This window comes from Sinohyriopsis cumingii, chromosome 10, assembly GCF_028554795.1.
Source record: "Sinohyriopsis cumingii isolate HCF-2022 chromosome 10, ASM2855479v2, whole genome shotgun sequence".
In the NCBI taxonomy this organism is placed as follows: Eukaryota; Metazoa; Mollusca; class Bivalvia; order Unionida; family Unionidae; genus Sinohyriopsis; species Sinohyriopsis cumingii.
Genome location: NC_142970.1, coordinates 51,537,857 through 51,557,123, shown reverse-complemented (window position 1 = coordinate 51,557,123; position 19,267 = coordinate 51,537,857). Strand labels below are relative to the sequence as shown.

The 19,267-nt window shown below is 34.9% G+C and overlaps 1 protein-coding gene across 1 annotated transcript in view; it reads right to left on the bottom strand.

The window, feature by feature from the left end:
• The window catches only part of LOC149790147 (uncharacterized), a 59,404-nt gene that overhangs the window by 24,280 nt on the left and 15,857 nt on the right, over positions 1 to 19,267 (bottom strand). Inside the window, exons 2-3 of the mRNA XM_089972134.1 lie at positions 10,090 to 10,292; positions 7,602 to 7,808 (exon numbers count right to left, since the gene is read on the bottom strand). Of these exons, the coding sequence (XP_089828260.1) occupies positions 7,602 to 7,808; positions 10,090 to 10,292 (410 nt within the window). The remainder of the gene's footprint in view (positions 1 to 7,601; positions 7,809 to 10,089; positions 10,293 to 19,267) is intronic.

Here is a 19,267-nt window from a genome sequence, read left to right as displayed (position 1 = left end):
TTAGTATTTTGTCATCGTATCTAATCATGTACAATTATACAATAATTTAACCACATGTGTGACAATTGGTATTATTGAAGTAAGATAATTTTGTAATAGTTCAAATTAGTTAAAGGATACTTACATCTTCTGATTTTGATTATTTTGTGTATCTATTACCTGAAATCTGGACGAGAATCAGGAAAAAAAAAATTATGTTGTAATATATTGTATTTCCCCGATTGAAAATCAATCACGAACGTGAAGATCTATGATCTTACGTATAAATTTATACTCAGAATTGCTTGTCTTAAATCAAGAAGGTGACGTTCTGATCAGTGAGTTTGAAATGTATTCTTGATAATAACGATTATGAGAAAGCAGATAAACCAGATTAATGGGTTCTTTTACGATCAAGTATCCATTAGATACTTGAGGTATAACTGTATATAAAATATATCCTTGCTGGGCCTGACTGGATTCTTCAAGATCTACTTGGTAGCTGCCATCAATTGCATCACATACAAGATTAACTGCAATAGTTGATGTGATATTTACAATTCCAGGTGAAATATGTCTGCTGCCACTATATGGATCATTGTTTTATTTAAAAATTGTTGCTGGTGAGGTCATTTTTCTTCCTGACTCAACAATTTTCGGAAAGTTTTTACTGATAAGATCGCTGATTTTTTTTAGTTCGTCGGTTTCATATCCTGATATTACAAATGTTGGTAATTCTGCTTCAGTTATTTTATAATGATCGATAAACACTTTTTTAAAAAGTCTGTATTGAGTTTCTACTATTCCGCTTTTGTGTGCTGATACTAATTCGTCTGATTGCACTTTTTCAATTATAACCCAGTTGGTAAACTCAAGATTGGATATAACCTGATTTAAATATTTTATTGTTTCAATGATCTGTTGTTTTACATCGTTATTATAGGATTGTGTGATATTGGAAAACAAATTTCATAGATTTTCAAATACGCGTGTGTATTCAGACTTTTAATGGGCCCAGGAGATACTTTGATAACTTGTTCATCGATATATGAATTATAAATTCTATCATCTCTTCTAGATATTGACGATAATAATTTAACAGGTTTTGTTCCATCAGATATGGTAGATATGGTATAGCTATTCACTCCAGGAGAAGATAAAGGATCTGGAATTGGTTTTCCTCTAGTACGCCATGGATTTCTTTTTCAATATTATATTAAGAAAAAGGTTCATTCGTAAGGAATTCGTCGCGTTTTGGTTCTGGTAGTCCTTTATATTCTGGTACTATTTTTGGCTATCCTAAAACACTTCGGATTGACGTTTGATATATATATCTTCAGCATAATCTAGAAAATTTATTTCTATCGCAGCTGATAAAGTTGGTTCGTGAACAGTGATAGCTATTCTGGATTTTTGATATAATTATGCGCTGAACTCCATCGTTGATTTGTTGGATTTGATAATTACCTGTGGGAATTCTGACAACTTGCCAATCAGGAGTTCCATCGTCTTTATTTTTATATGAAAATACAAGTGAAATATTTGCTGGCAATCCTCCGAATGATTTTGATCTGATATTTGGCCAACTGTAATATACTCGTAATCGTGCCTGTGCTATTTCTTTCGCTGGAATTGCAGTTGGAAGGTTAACGCTAAATTCAGGATTAGTTGAGTTCAGTGATATAATCGTAGTTTTCAACGGAGTTGTATTAACGACAATTTGCTGAAGTAGCTCGTTCGGTGTTGACATTATTATTATTTTCTGAATCCTGATTTTCTAAATCAGGCTTGGATTATATCACAGTCATTACTTCCTTGTAAATTTTAATCATCTCCGTGTACTCAAAATCTGATATTTTTCCATCTGAGGCTTGATAATATTAACGATGATAATTTGGAGTATGCTGTGTATAGCTGTATTATATACTCATGCAATTTTGCATTTCTGCATATACATTTTTTGTGCAATAATATTAAGAAGGCCAGCAATTGTTCTTGCAGCTGAAACACGAACTTTTACAACTGCTGGTGATGATATTGTTATTGTTAATAACAATACGCTGGTTCAAGCAATAACAGCAGATATTGAATACACAATTATGTCAACAACAACAACACGTATGCGATATATTTTGACTTTTACTGTATAACTATCAACGAATATTTATAGTTTGTTTTGCTATTCACGGGCCTGATTGTATTTAAAACGCTGAACGCTGATCGGAATGTTCATTATATTTCAATTAGGTGGGAATTTAGCTACTAATCCAAAACACCAATAGTAAATCAAGCCGTTTTTTTTTTCGGGTTCCACAGTAAATGTTTCCTCGTCATTTTGTTCCAACATCACTAATATAGATCCAAAGGATACAGTTAGTGGATAACGCCGTGAAATTATGGTAGATATCGTAAATGTTGTAACGCCAAGTACTGAGGGCCTGTATATACCGGTAACCTCAGCGCGATGTTTACTAGATTTGTTAAGTGGTGACCATAATGCTTGTCCAGACGATACAGTATAAACTACACTGTCGGTATTGTTTTTATGTCGGAGAGTTTAATATCGATGGCTGGTGGACTTCCAAAAGATTCATTAATGGATCTATTTATTTTCCTACGAAAACTCATAAACAATTGTTCATGATTATAATAATCAGTTCTAAATTACGTTTTTCCATTATTAGCTGAAACTAACGAGTTCATCATTGGACGGTTCTTATTATCGATGTATTTCTTCGTTACAGCGTTATTGTCTGATTCTAGTTCTCCAAGATCAGTAATTTTATTATTAGACATATTGAGAGAACGACGAATATTATCTAATATCATTGACATAATAACATCGGGTTCAATTTTCCATTACGATTAAACACTTCTATGCTATTTTCAGTTATTACGTTAATTTTAACGATAATATCTTTCAACTGAAGATTGCTTGCTTTTAATTTTCCTTGCTTAGCTTGAAATACAACCACTTCGTTTGGATCTATATTTGCAAGATTTAATAATTCAGATATTTCATCACTAATCTGTTTACTCACATTTTCATGGGTTATTCCGTCGGTTTTTTGTTGTTGTTTTAAAGAAAATCTTCCGTAAATATCAACCATTATACTTTAAGATCTGTTTAAAACGACGATTCTACTTGTATAATCGAGTACGACTTTATGAGGTGGTAATGTTAATGATGACAACGTCGAGTACAGCAATTACTTTACGGCCGCATGTTGGCGGATCGGTTATGGTTTGTTTTGGTAATGTTAAATATCAAATCGGAATATTTTGCATTGTACTCACATATTTCATTTGGTGGTGCTAATCCATACGAATCAAAATAAATAATTCCACGTGGATCAATTGTTTATGCCACCCAGAGAGTACCGGGACCGGAACTTTTATCAAGATTGATAATACCAGTCTCAATATTGTGCGGTTGTTTTGGTAATTGATCACGCATAGAAACACCTCTGAAATTTGTTATATAATTTTTTAGAAGGATCAAGTTAAGCAAAATTTGACGTACGAAAAATTAACGAATTGTTTCTGGAAGTCTCAGACCTTTTCCGTATCGATAAGGAATTCCTGGAAGTCTTAGGCCTCTCTCCCTTTTTTATTCCTTTTCCTGTTATTATTTTGTTGCTGCTAATAAATCAGCAGCTCCAGCATCACAAGTGCAGCTGCTTTTGCAACAGCTGGGGCTTCAGTGGCTAAAAAGCTGGTATTGCTGCAAGAAGTGGAAATATACCAGTCTTGATTGAATATTTAATGGCGCTTGCGGAAAGATTGAATTTAACGCCCGTATTTTGGTTGTTTGGCATCATTGAAATGCCTGAGTTGACGTTCTGGCAATAATAGTTTATTTTGACCACCTGTGATCTGATCTTTTTTACTGATATTTTTATTCCACAGTTCTTTGCTGAATTTGATTGAAGCTTTTTAATCTCACCAGGAGTCAGACTGACACTAACATGATGATATGATATTATAAATATCGTGAGCGATTTAATTACATATTTTCTACCTGTGCGTCAATAACTCTCATTCGTCCACCAGTAGCTTCAAGTAACATTGCTTTATCGCTGAGTAAAACTGTAATTGACAATAACTCCCTTATTCACACGAGCTCGAAAATGAATATCGACAGCAGATTATTTAAATAACTTTATATGTTCCATTGAAAAGTAATAAATCGGATACAGCTTTGTAAAATCGAACTATGATATTTGCAAACCAGTATCTACATGATTTTGAGTATAATTTAACAATATATATTCAGGTGGGTCTTGATGTCCTTTTATCCTTAATGAAACTTCACTAACTCCAAGGTTGTCAAATATCATATGAGTACGTACTTGTGAATTTACTCGTGCATCATTTTGTAAAGCAATAAATTTATGTCTGGTAAACGTGCGTTGTAAAAATGACACTGATAATCGCGTGTAGATTCATCTTTAAGAATCGGTGCGTCCACATTAAATTCTGGATCGGATATACGTCGAAACATTTTTATTACCATCGTTATCGTCTAACACGATGACCACTTCGGGAAATGGCACTTATTTCAATTAAACTTCGTGTTATATTTTTTGTTTCCTTCACTTGCAGGAACGACTTCATTAGCCGCTAACTCTGCTAATTTTTCAATTGCAGTTTGATTTATTTTTTACTTATTTTTGCAGGCTTCATTTCAGAACTAGGAAGTTTAACTTCCTGCAGTTTTACTGGCTGTAGCTTTTGCTGTCTGCGTACTAATCGAGCTAATCTGTCTTTGATTACTGAAAATGCTTTACCGGCAACATTACCTGCAGCACTGATGCCTTTATCTCGAACATCTTCAATAGCTTTCATTTCTAATTGTATTGCAATCGGCATTGCTTTTGGAGCTATCCTTCTAAACAAACCTAGAATAAGACTACCGAGTCCGTCTCCGTAGATCGCTTTGTATGTTGGTAATCGCGAATTCACTACTCTAACTATTACAGGTCCACGTTGAGCATTAAGTATTATCATTTTTTATTTTATTGTCATTTGAACAATTGATAACCTCAAACGATAGAAGCTTCAGTCGCTGTAATAGTCATCAGTGATTTCATCAATAAGAGATCTATAAACATTAATATCCATAATACCGCCTGTAAATAATCTTCGGTAAATATCAGATATTTCATTAATAATTACCGGAGAATTATTTCCTGTTTGTTTTTCTCCGATCAGAAATTCTAATCATTCAACATCGGAGGGAAGATTGTTCGGACAAATTCCTCGAGTAACAAAACCACTTCCAGTAGCACCAGGATGTGTGCCAGATTCACTTTGTCTTACGTCCTTTCTGAATTGATTAAAATTCGTGTCGTCATCTTCAGCAAGTTTATTAGTATATATGGAATATACATCTTTAACCCAATTATTTTTTGTTTTCCAAGATCCAACATATTTAGCTTTTGTATATTTTTCTGCTTTATTGTATCCCTGTGCGGCAATATCTACTGCGTCTATGTATTCTGATTTCATGTTATTGTCTAAACCACCAGTTGTAAATTTATTTTTAATATCACTTAATACAAATTGTGATGTAGTTTAAAAGATTGTGGTTTAAAATATTGTAGTTGAGGTTGTTTTTGAACTTTTTGTGCTTTAAAAATTTGTGGATCAGGTTGAGAAATTTGTGGCCCAGGAATTTCTTATTTTTGTGGCTCAGGTTGAGAAATTGGTGGCTCAGGAATGTTTGGTTTTTCTGGTTCAGGTTGAGGAATTTGTGGCTCAGGTTGAGATTTTTGTTTACGAAAATCCGCAGAAAAATTATTTACTTTTTCAATATATTCTCCATATTGTGGATCATAATTTCTAGCCTGTTTTTTGTTGTAATATATACGATATACCCATTTAAAAAATGTATCAACATTTACGCCAGCATAAACAGGCTTTAAAATTTCGGACTTTCGAAGAAAACTTAACGCTGCAGTACTATGTAATTTTTTCTCTGTAACAATTTCTTGATTAGTAGGTTCTTCAATAACACCTTTTCTAAATTTATTAATCAATTCAATATTTTCTTGTTTTACTTTGGGCTGTGGTGAAAGATCTTTTTTATTTCACCAATACCTTCAAATATTTCTTTTTCTCTACCAGGAAATTGAGCGGCAACTATTTCTCTTAAAATTTGTTTTGTCTGTTTGGTTCTTCTTGCTATCTTTTCAGTTTATTCAGCAGTTTCGTTTAACGCGGGAAGAAGACCCTCAGTAGCTTCTGCAACTTTTTCAGTAAACTTTGTAACAGGTTTTAAAAAAAAATTGTTCTTTATCTTCTGCATATTCAACTTGTGCTTTCTGGCGTTCTTGCAGTTTTGGTTTAAGAGCATCGCGAACAGGAAGATATCTTCTAATCGCTTCTAATCTTTCTCGAGCTAATCTACTAGTGTAAGATTCCATTATTGATATAATAATGATTTAATTACTCACACAATACAACAGCAGAGAGGGTGCGAACACAAATGAGTGTCACGGTGGGTAAACAAAACTCACACAGGTTTTGAAAAACACAAACGACAAAGATAGAGGAACAAAATAAACTAACCCAATTAGAGAAACTCTAGTTTTTTTTTTTAGAGGCTTCGGTTTGACGTTATTGACTTTTTATTTGCCTTGTTTGTAGAAAGCTTTATTTTTTAAAAATGGACCTTCCAGCATGTGATTTGTTCACCCCCTCTGCTGCTAAGCAATAGCTTTAGCTATAAAGTTTAAACTCTTATTTACGATAAAATATGATACAGAACATATTGAACAATACGTTTGAATTATTGAAATGAAATTTTGCATAACAAACTACTTAAACAACGGATTTGACGTTAATACTTAAGACAATAATCAGTATTTTTCCAGGATTCTCAGATTTCTTTCACTTCGCAGACCATTCAGATTTCTTTCACCTTTAAGACCTCTGAGGTTTCTGTCACTTCACAAACCTCTCAGATTTCTTTCACCTCAAACATCACTGACTAAAACTTCGTTTGATATTATAAAACCTGTTATTTTCTTACGTATTAGGTCGGTTTTATCTTGTTTGACATGTGTGATTTTTTTTTTTTACAACAAACATACATGTCACATCTTCACGTGCATCCTGAATACAGTTCATCTTTAGGTAAGTCCATTTTGTAAGATAGGAGCCTCGTTGGTTCAACGGTTAGCGTGCCTGACTTGCAGCCTAAAGGGTTCGGGTTTGAATCCTGCCATTAGACCAGACTGTATCAGCCACTTTGGCGTATCCCTTGGGCAAGGCACTGGCGATTGTCTCGACAATAAATAGCCTACATGAGTTGCTGTGCCGTAAAGCACCAAATCAAACCATTATATACATATCATGACAGTGGTATGTACTCAGTAAATGATGAGCGATTATGCACGGTTTTCAGTGTTCAGACATTCTCTGAAGAACAATATAAAAACTTTCAAACTTTGCTTCCGTGAACATTAGCACAAAGCCAGCAGATACGATCCATATAATTCGATTCGTACTCGAGAATGCGCAATATAGGCTAGAGACTCTAGTTTAACAGTAACGTAATTCAAGATTTTGAATCAGTCCTGAAATAAAAGACATACATTTCTACTCTTTTGTTTTACCTTAGATTTATCGTAGAAAGTAGAGGAAACTTTGTCTTTGATTTGTTGGAACTTTTTACAAAGATTATTTGATCTGGTGCCTGGGATAAATCGCAGAAAGGGAAAGAGGTCCATGCAGGTCTCGAAGCTGGGTTCTACGGTCTCAAGAACAGTATCCAGGAAGTCTTGTATTTGTTCTGATTTCTCCACAGAAAAGTCACCGGTCAGCTTCAAAAATACAATGGCAATTAGAGAAATAACAATACAATACAATACAATACAATACAATACAATACAATACAATACAATACAATACAATACAATACAATGCAATACAATACAATACAGTACAAAACAAAGCAATGCAGTGCAGTGCAATGCAATACAATGCAATGCAATGCAATGCAATACAATACAATACAATACAGTCCAATGCGAAGGGATGAGATGGGATGCGATGCGATGTGATACATTGCAATGCATCGCAATCCAGTACAATACAGTCGAACGTCCATGCGTACGTACAGCATATACCCATCGATCCATCAGCCTACCCAGCCACTTATTTACCCACCTACCTATTTTCATGCGTACATACATGCGTGCTTACGTGCATCCATTCATTTATCAATCTATCCATCCATCCATCTCTCCCTCCATCCATCCAGGACCGGCCTTAAGCCAATGGCACCGATTTGGCCAAATCAATCCCGGTGCTCACAGGTGCCCCGCGCGATAGTAATGTTTAAACATATACCCATAGCGAGAAAATAATTTTAAAGCGATGGAAGAAAAATTTAAGTTGAATGTCATATAAAACTAGTTTAAACGTTTATTTGCAAATGCAGCGATCACAGGGGTCCCCAAGCGTAAATTTAGGGGGCCCGCCAAAATGATCCAAATCGTTTGCTAAGGCCGTTCTTGCATCATTTAATTATGGCATCTAAATGGAAAACATTTGTAAAACATGAGTCAAAGAGAAATACCATTTTCGAATGAACAATCGAACCACTTGAAGGAACGGACGCTCTACAGCGCACAAAAGAATTTCCAAGAATTTAAGATAAGAATCATTTCTTTCATGTAACTTCCCTGCGTTAAACCATTTCGAAGATTCTTCTGCGATAACAAAATTTTCAAATTAGCTGCGATAGCGGACATATTGGATGTCAGTTTAGGACCATTTTCATTTTGAAGAAAGAAGACATCACATGCAGTCTTTTAGTGAAAACAACATGATGGTATGACCATCCAGTCAGGAGGAGTGGTGAGAACAAGATTTTCTAGATGGCTGCCGTGACCATGCTGGACCATAGATCAGCATCATTTTCATTTAATACCACCTAAGGTTTTTAGTAAAACACCCATGTAGATATGACCATTTATTCATGATCAGTGGCAATAATTAGGTTTTCGAAATGGCCGCTTTATTAGCCATATTGGATGTGCGGACAGCAACATTTATACCTAGCGTAAACTTTCATGTCAGTCCTGCAAGTAGTTTAGGATGAGAAGCGATAACAAACGTACACTTACGGACGTCGGACGACGGACAACAGACCATCCCAAAAGGTCTTCCTTTCTATGACCAGTAGTGCTAAAACGTCATTTCACTCAATTTCCAGACTGATTTTTAAAAAGGTCATTTAAACCAGACGAAGCTGGCATGATAGGCTCAGATGTATATTTGACCGAATTAGAGAGGTATATAAGAGCACTATACCAAAGAAATAAACTGCAATTTTAAGTGATGCAGCTGTGAAATAATTAATTTCCCATTGGCCTAAGCGTGTACACAAAAAAGATATTGTTATAATCGACCCAAATATGTGCTATATCGTAAAATTGAGATATGTATAAAAACAATACACCGCACAAAAATATTGCCATCTTGAGTAATATGGAGAATGGATTCATTTATGCCAGAGAGAGAGAGAGAGAGAGAGAGAGAGAGAGGGCTGAAATTAGAATCTGAGAGACCGCTTCTGTGGCCTAGTGGTTAGGGCGTCCACCTCGGATACAGGAGGTCGCAGGTTCTAACCATCGCCGAATCATACCAAAGACTTACAAGAATGGTACTAACAGCTGCCTCGCTAGGAGCTCAGCATTAAGAGCTTAATGTTAGGACTGGTCGGCCTGGTGTCAGGATAATGTGACTGGGTGTGACATTAATGCCGCAGACACAGCATGATTTTCCACCCAATCACATTATCCTGACACCAGGCCCAACAGTGCTAGACATCGCTGTAAACTGCTACACTGCAGACATCGTAGCGATATGACTGAAAAATTGTTAAAGCTACCTTAAAAACCCAAAATACACGCACATATAATCTGAGTACTTTTGCAATGCTTTAAGAGAGAGAAAAAAACAAAACAAACAAACACATTTAAAGACGCTCTTCCAAATGATGTCAATCATCCTACTTTATAAAGTAACAGAACTGCTTAGATTTGTTCTTACGCGCATGTTTAGAGTGTATATCCTTAGTTTGTATTTGCTACTTACGAGGATAGATATAAAGTTAGCCATGACTTCTTTAATGATGGGTTTGGGATCAAAATCTTTCCTCTTGTTGTTCTTTATTTTCTGAACCAACCAGCGGACGTTAGCTTCGGAGTCTTTCTCGTACATTGGGACGCCATGTCCATATGCTGTCAAACCTTGAGATAAGTAATTTCGCAGTTTGATGTATCCCTCACCGTACTTTCCTACAAAGCAAGACAATATCTGTGGAACAATTTCATCAAATTATTAAATTGCTCAAATGCTACCGTTACTTTCTGTAAATCTGAAAACTGACTTTATATAATCGTTTTTATTTTGCTTTAGATGAAATATTATTATTATTATTATTATTATTATTATTATTAAAAACATTTTATGATAGCTTCTTCGGGTTTTTCAAAAAGGGAAAAAAAATTTAATGTCCTCAAAATATGCCCTCAAAATAACCGTTTGTCTAAAACGTTATACACCATTTTTTCGTCTCCCTCGCAAGGAATGTTACACAGCAGTCGCAATGTCGGTACGTCAGATATAAGTTCGTTTGTTCATCCGTCTGTACGTCCGTCGTCAACGTTACAGATGATCCATGTCTTATGTTTACATTAGTGACGTCTTATCAGACTGTGTCCACATCTATCCAGGGGACAAGAGACAACCCTAAGGATGGACGGCTAAAACGTTCACAGAGCAAGGTTTCGAAAAAGCGCAATTTGTTAAGGGGGGGGGGGGCAATTGTAATTAGTTATTTTTAATTGGTTTACTATGTAGCTTTCAACCAAGCAAAATTCATCACACGTTGCTTACAATGTTAGACACGTAATATGTTTAGGAAGGATAAATCGGAAGGTTAAATTCATCACATGTTGCATACAAGGTCAGACATGTTATATATTTATTGCAGGATAATTCAGAAGGCTAATGGTGCACCGGTGAATGACGTGGGTCACAATGCATGAAACTGTATTCCAGTAATGAAACGTTCATAAGAATGGGACTGTCAATTTAAACGGTCATGGTCTAATTTAGAGTGGGTACAAAATGCTCTCTCTCTCTCTCTCTCTCTCTCTCTCTCTCTCTCGTAAATGAGAACGTTACAGTTGAATATATATTAAAAATGTAAATCATTCTTACACGAGTCTGCAAAAAACCAAAACATATATTAAGCCACAAAATACAATTTAATTAAAGATAGAACACATTCGCCAATCAAAGGCAAACCATCAAAAATAAATATGTGCAAAAATCTCCAGATTTTCAGTACAGCATAATTAAACAATTTTCTTGATAGAAATCACCCGTTTGCTCACCCAAAGGACGTTCAACTACGCTCTCCATCGTTAACCAGCGTTGACATCAACTTTATTTTCATCGATTATACAAATGCTAGCAGCCGATATCACTGACCGTGCAAAGTGGCATTTGTGTTGGAGTAAACCTGAATGTGTGTGTGTGTGTGTGTGTGTGTGTGTGTGTGTGTGTATATATATATATATATAGATATAGATATAGATAGATAGATATATATATCGATAGGCAGGATATTGCAACTTTGTATCATTACTGTATGTTTGTGCATCGTAACTAAAACATTTACCGTACAATCTAGAGAGGCTATTGCAACTTTGTATCACTGCATACATAAGGGAAAAGAATACATGAAAATATGTGGAGTGAGAGAGAGAAAAAAGAATTTGAACTGGAAGAAAACTTTCAAACTGAAATTACACCATATAACGTTCAAGATCCTCGCGATATATTGTTACGTGTATTGGATTTAATTTATAACTGACTTAATTTAATTGTTTGTAAGTTTAAAAAACTTTTTATTTTTAATTTCATTACTTGTGAAAATAATGTAGATTTGTTTACTAGGAATTTGATATTTTCCAGAAATTAATTTGACCTTAGAGTTTGATCGTAAACACCAAACATTGTATCATATGTTGACCTAGTTCCCCACTTAATTCAGAAAATAACTGAGAGAAGTAAACAGCGTTTCTTAAATCTTATTCTTACAGTAAAATGATTGGTTTTAGTCAAATTCATACTGGAACTACTTGCTTTTAGGCGTGAATGCTTCTGTAGGATTCTAGAAAATTGATCCTCATCCGGGCATCTGTGTTGCTCATCAGATAGTTATAATAGTGATGCTGAGAGAGAGAGAGAGAGAGAGAGAGAGAGAGAGAGAGAGAGAGAGAGAGAGAGAGAGAGATCAGTCTGGGCTTAAAACACTTGATGTCAAGGTGTTCTTTTGTTGTGTCAGTTTGGAATTATTTTAATGTTTATTCAGATTATTTGGATTCTAAAAGATTAATTCGTTTCTCTGGAAATATTTGTGTGCTCATAGAGAATTCTTGAACAAAGACATTTCTTGAAACTTTTATTCGGATTTCCAACACCGGAATCTTATTTCTTGTATTTTTACAAGGAACTGTAGACAACATCACTGTACCGGATACATCATACGTCATCGCCTTCCATCTTGGATTTTTCGTGGGATTCGAACTTGAATTCAGTAGAACATTTCATTATTAGGACTTCTAAAATTGTATTCGTGGATTATTCTTGGATTAATTTTGGATTTGATTCTTAAAACCGTAAGTTCTTAATTGTTTTATTTTTACACTATTTTTCCAGGGAAATATATTATTTGTTATATTTTTCAAAGCTTGTTGTTTTCACTCTTTCTTGTGTTATTGTTTATTTCGAGCCTAAACACGTAACATAAGAATATGTACACTTTCCATGTAATTTATCTACAGTGTTCACAATATGAATGATACAAAATTGGAATAGACTGTCGAGACTGAACGGTAAATTTCTTGGTGAGGAGACACATACATTCTGCAATCTATTTTATGATATTTTTTTTAAAAAAAAACTATAATACGGTTCTGAAAGCAGACTCTCTCTCTCTCTCTCTCTGTTCTTGGTAAGGCAGCAGGTTAATCGATCAAAAGAGAAACAAAGGAATGGACAATACAAAAACAACCATAATAGTCTAATAGTAAATCTCTCCAAACCCTCAGCGCACCAAGCTATGTGTGTGTGTGTATGTGTGTGTGTGTTAGTGAGCATGTCAGTTTTTCCACAGAGTGACTCTCTCTCTCTCTCTCTCTCTCTCTCTCATCATCTAAACTAAGGGCGAAAGTACGTGAAAAGATAGCTTTGTGGAGTTTTTGCCTGTCATGCAACAAAGCCTCTGGACATATGAATGATGGTAAAAGTTAATGAACGATGGTAAAACTTACATGAATGATGGTAAACTTACAAACTGACCAACGGGAACCAGAAAGAGACAGATACAGGACAAAAACAATTTTGTTCAGTTTTATGGTTAATGTAAAATAAAGCATAGATGATTCAGATCAAATACAAATAAATTTAAATGTTTTCTTCTTGTTGGTTCGTCATTTCGCTTAGTATATAATTCCGACTAGTTTCAATGCGGTCGGTCTAATGACGACAAAACACCCCTAGACCACTCCAAAACACCTAAGACTACCACAAAACACCTCAGATACCCGGGATATATGTGTACAATTAAAAAAAAATAAAGCGCACGAACAAACAAACAAACAAGAAAGCAATGACCGGTTTTAGTTTTATTTACAAAACTAGTAAAATTTTGCATTGTTATTGAGTTTTCAAATTATCGGTAGTCGCCAAGGGAAATAAATCTTCCCGTCTTAATACAAGCCAGGCAAGAAGTATAATAAATTTAAAGTTGTTGTAGGGTTTATCGCCATTTTTTTCAGCACAGGATAGGCTATACATGGTGGCCAGTATAAATGGTGGAAGAAGAACCCTGGAAAACCCCGGAAAGAACCACCGACCCACGAGAAGCTACTGACAAGCTTTCTCACATACCCACATTGGCCGTACCTGAGGCTCGAATCAACGCAGACAGAGGTGAGATTGCAGTAATGCCATTCGGGGCCGCAAAAATTAAAGATAAAATACTTTTTAAAAAAATCATGTATGATAAGTTTACAATAATTTAAAGAAATATGTCAGTTTCGCGGCGTAATCATTCTCTCTCTCTCTCTCTCTCTCTCAGACATTAAGATAATGACGCATGTATTAAAAGTGAACAGATTCTATGCAAGCCACTTATATATAACAAAGAGCGGTACACATAAGTTAGAATCACTGGTCACTACATTAATATTTCTGAAATTCTATAAAAGAACTTTCATAGTCTTTAAGATTTTTGCGCTTTATTTATATTTCTTAAATTCTTTACAGGCTACATTAAATAACTGTATGTGACAAAAGGTGGTAGGCTAAACAAATCACAGAGCTCAATATAATTTTTTTTATTTATTTTACTTTTTGTTATATATATATATATATATATATATATATATATATATATATATATATATATGTTTATTTATTTCTTTTCTTTTCTTTTCTTCTGAAGAACAATTAGCATGTATGCAATAAAAAAGGATGAAAATAAAGAATGAAGACAAACAACAACAAAGAGCATTTCTTGTGTGTGAAAAGACCATAACCTCTAACCCATAGACACCAGAAATTCTATTAAAAGTCTGAAAAAAACTCGAAGTCCTTACTCCTTAACTTTCCCATTTTCTGCTTCTTTCTTTCGTTCAAGATAATTTAGCCTCCCATATCCAGTTACAGAGAACGTCTGGACTAATCTATCTCCATGCGAAATCCGACCTTGCACGGTTTTAATAAATGTAATTCTTTCTGAAGCCGACACTGGTGCATTATTAAAGCCTTGTGTCTTTTTAAAACAAAATCAATCGGAGTCCTTTATATAAACGCGTCTTTCATTCTTTTGTTTCATCATAGCTCCTTTCTTTAACAAATAAATTACAGTTGTACTCGTATCGTTTCAAACATGTTTAGTTACGCGAAGTATAGGTACTTGAGCCTTTGCCTGGCTGGTTTACTGGAGAGTACTATCGAACCGGCCCTTAAAAGATCACGAATGTGAATGAAAGACACTATCGCCGTAGAGCTCTTGATTATAATAGTAGTTGGGTATTGTACTTGATCAATATGTAAACAGTTAAGCAAATGGAGCCGTATAATAGAACACATGAATAACCTTCGTTTCCAAATGTTTGAAGAACTAAGAAAGGCATTATTAACGTCCTGGTCAGTATGACCCAATCCACAAAGGCCATCTAAAGACGACCCCTTCGTGGCAGGGGATAGTTTGGTAAATTGTCCGTCTGTCAAATTTATTATCTGAAGGCTATGATGTGACTTTTTAACTAGTATTGTTTAATAATTGAAGATAAGGATATATTTGTGAATGAGTTGTATTGGGCTTCTGTTATTCTTGGTTTAAACATTATTTATTTACCCAAAATATCATCGTAGAATGTACATCAAATTGAACAAGAGATATGGATGATCGAGCAGCAAGCATGGGACCCCTTACATAGGGACAATGGGGTGGGGGCAAGCGACTTCACTTCTAAACATGTTTTGGCCTACATCCATAAAACTTAATAGCCGAGCACTAAATGTTTGCCCTCACCCCACCCCTACCCCGAAAATAGTTCTGTGGGCGCCCCTGATACCAATCATAAGTTTAATTGGTGCTATATTTAATTTTAATAATGTGACTGATGTGGATAACGAAGGCACAATATTTCAAACATAGAAACATGCTAATGAGGTATTATATAAATAAGTTGTAAATACAATATTATAATAAAATGTTAGTAACTAATAAGTGTTTACATCAGAAACTTATCGTGCACTTGCAAATAAAAAAAAAAAGATAACAAAAGGAAAAAAAGAAAATCAGAATGGAATTTCTTGGAAGTAGTGATCATTTTATTCTTCGTCAATCGATACTGGAGTCCCAGGTGTAATTTATTAATTGGAATGTTCAATTCAATGGTTAATTTTATTTAGTGACGTGAAATATATTTCGTGACTGTATTGCAGTCTATATACAGTTATCCAGCACTTGTACTTGTAACAAGTTGTTCTTTTCTGTCCTATATTTCTATGAAGAAATTCAATTTTGAGGTAACAGTTACCAAACTTTCTAAGGTTTTGTTTTCCTTCGATAAGTCACGCGATGTCCTTACTAGTAATTTTTCAAACTTCATCTTCTAATACAATGCTGCAGAATAAAACACGTAACTATAATACGTCTGTTTCTATGTACATTTATTTATAAATAAATAAATAAACAAATCAGCGTTGACTAAAATTAAAATAGTGGTGACTATTAATATTGTTTATACCAATCTGGAAAATACAATTACTAAATGTACTATCTTTACTCAGTGGTATAATTATTTACAAGAAAATAAAATTCATAAGTGGTGACTATTAAGATTTTTTTTTCCATATCAATATAGAAAATAGCATTTTTAAGGGTTACCATCTTTATTAAGTGGAAAGAAGTAAAGGCAAAGCAAGGAGAGGAAAAATGTCGTCGGTTATGGGAATCGAATCCAATATTGCTTCCTTGATGGCAGCCATTTCCAGCTAACCGATCGAAGACAATGGTCATGCAGAACTTGGGTCATTTTCCATGGATTAGCGACCATCTTTAAAACGATGAAACCATCTCAGACTTTTAGGACATGACAGAGAGTTACAACTGTAACTTTATCCAAGTCGGCCTTGATATCAATCTGTAACTTTATCCAAGTCGGCCTCGATATAAGTAAGAGAGTATCCCAAGAGTCGGCCTTCATATCAGTCAGAGAGTACCCTAAGAGTTGGCCTTGATATCAGTGAGTGAGTACCCTAAAAGTCGACATTGACATAACTCGAAGAGTACAACGAGAGTCGGCTTTGATATTAGTCAAAGAACACTTTAAGAGTCGGCCTTGATATCAGTCGGAGAACACCATAAGAGGTCCTGAACATTTTTACAGTGTGGTCTTTGCGCAGGAGCAGAATTGTTCTCTTTCTCGGACAGTTTTCCGTCAATGTCATTTAGTTATGTTACATATAAGCACGCATACATCTAAAGGCATCTGGCGTGCTGCACGTGCACCTTTGGTTCATTTTACAGAACATTCTTTGTCTATAGATTGGCGTTAAATTTATTTACAAGTTCAAAGAAACAGACAAGTTATAGCACACTATTCAGCACTTTTAAGATACCTCACGTATTTATGTACGTAAACAGTAGAGCGCAGTACTTGAGCCTGGCAGCAGAGATGGTGAACAGACCACGTGCTTGAAAGTCCATTTATGATAATAAATCCTCATACGAAAAACACGAAAAATATAAGGTCAATAACGTCAAACCGAAGCCTGTAACTCACCGAGATTTTCTCTGATTGGGTTAGTTGTTTTGCTACTGTATCATTGTCGTTCGTGTTTTTCAAACTTTTGTTTACCCACCGTGACAATCAATTGTGGTCACACCCTCTTTGCCTCTGTATTGTGTAAGTAAAGTAATTAAACATTATCATATTATCTCTCAACCAAATATTTTATCAAGACCTATACAATATCGCGATCGAGGATCATGTAAATTTATTGTTATAAATCTGTGTGGAGTAAATTGTGCTTTTCAAGAGAATTTTTTGAACCTAATCATATCCATATCTCCTGGACACCAAGTCTAATGAATATTTCGCAGAGCATGTGTATCGACACCATTAAACACAACTAAAATATTGCAGTTATCTCTGATCACTTTAGGTATTTGTGTATATCGTTGAGTAACATAAATCACGTCTTTGTTTTTGTGTCTGTCTCGAGAAAATATTATTGCTGGATTTGATTGTTTATCCAGCATTTCGTCGTCATATGCTAATAAATTATTAATAAATCCATCGAGGTCATCTACAAATGGGGCTACATCAATATCGGTGATAGAATCAATATTATCATTACCATCCTCGTCCAACAATTTTGCATTTTCATAAACTTCTTTAAGTAGATCGTAACTTTTCTGATCATTAACTGACGGAGCTACTAAATACAACTTATCCCACTTGAGCTATCTCATTATCAAATTAAGCAGTAATTGTGTTTTACCCGATCCGGATGGACCTATTATTATCATTCCGATGGAAATCGGTAATGATGAGATATGTTTGACTGGATCTTGTTTTCGTGTCGCTGAGAAGTCAATGACATCCGTGTTATACAAATATAATAAATAATATGGATTTTTATTGTGTTCGATGTAGAACATCCACACTCCCCCCCATAAATGGATTAAGAACAATAATAACGAAAAATAAAAAGCATGCAAGTTTTGTAAAAACACGGACAAGTGTGTGAAATGTGGTACAAAACTAATATAAATTTATTTATAATAATAAAATCGGTGGTGATATCGCTACTTCATTAGGAAAATTACCAGGAACTCCACGGGCTAAATACCCAGGAGAAAAACATCGTCCAGCATAAAATTATTGTGGTCCTGGAACCCAACTTATATCCGACTGGCAGAGCGAGCTCAGCCAAACCATGGAGAGTATCCAATAAATGCAGTTGATCAAGCATGTCATGTTCATGATGTAGCTTATAAAAGTAAAGATTTACAACAACGACATATTGCAGATGTGAAATTGATCCACTCGTTAAATTCCATAAAAAAGAAATCATTCAGAGAATCATTAGCTAATTGGTTGATAAGATCTGCGATGAAAGGTAAACTAGTGCTCGGGGGTGGTAAATATTCATCAGATTATTAAAACAATGGAATCGATTTATTATAACCCAAGAGGATATTTGAAAGGTAGAGTAGCGATTAGTAAACTTGCTGATGCAGCAAATGTTATACGTTCTGCTGCTGAAAAATGGTTAGACAACAGGCAGTATGGATAATTTAGCTACCACCACCTAAAAGAAATTCATCATACACATTTTGATGTCAGCACTCCTAATGAAGTTCAGCAAGCAGATATTTTATTTTTACTACACGATGCTATTAAAATTGGTAGACGTCAATCACGTACATACAGATACGCGTTGACTGTGTTTGACGTTGCAAGTAGATATAAGGAAGAAGAGCCGTTATCAACTAAAACAGCAGCTGAAGTTGTATCTGCTTTTGAACGAATTTATCAACGAGGACCTTTGCGATGGCCACAGTTACTAGAAGTTGATCCTGGCAAGGAATTTCTTGGTGCAGTATCATCTCTGATAAAAAAGATAATGTCAAAATCAGACGAGGACATACTTAAATTCATCGTGATCAAGCAAT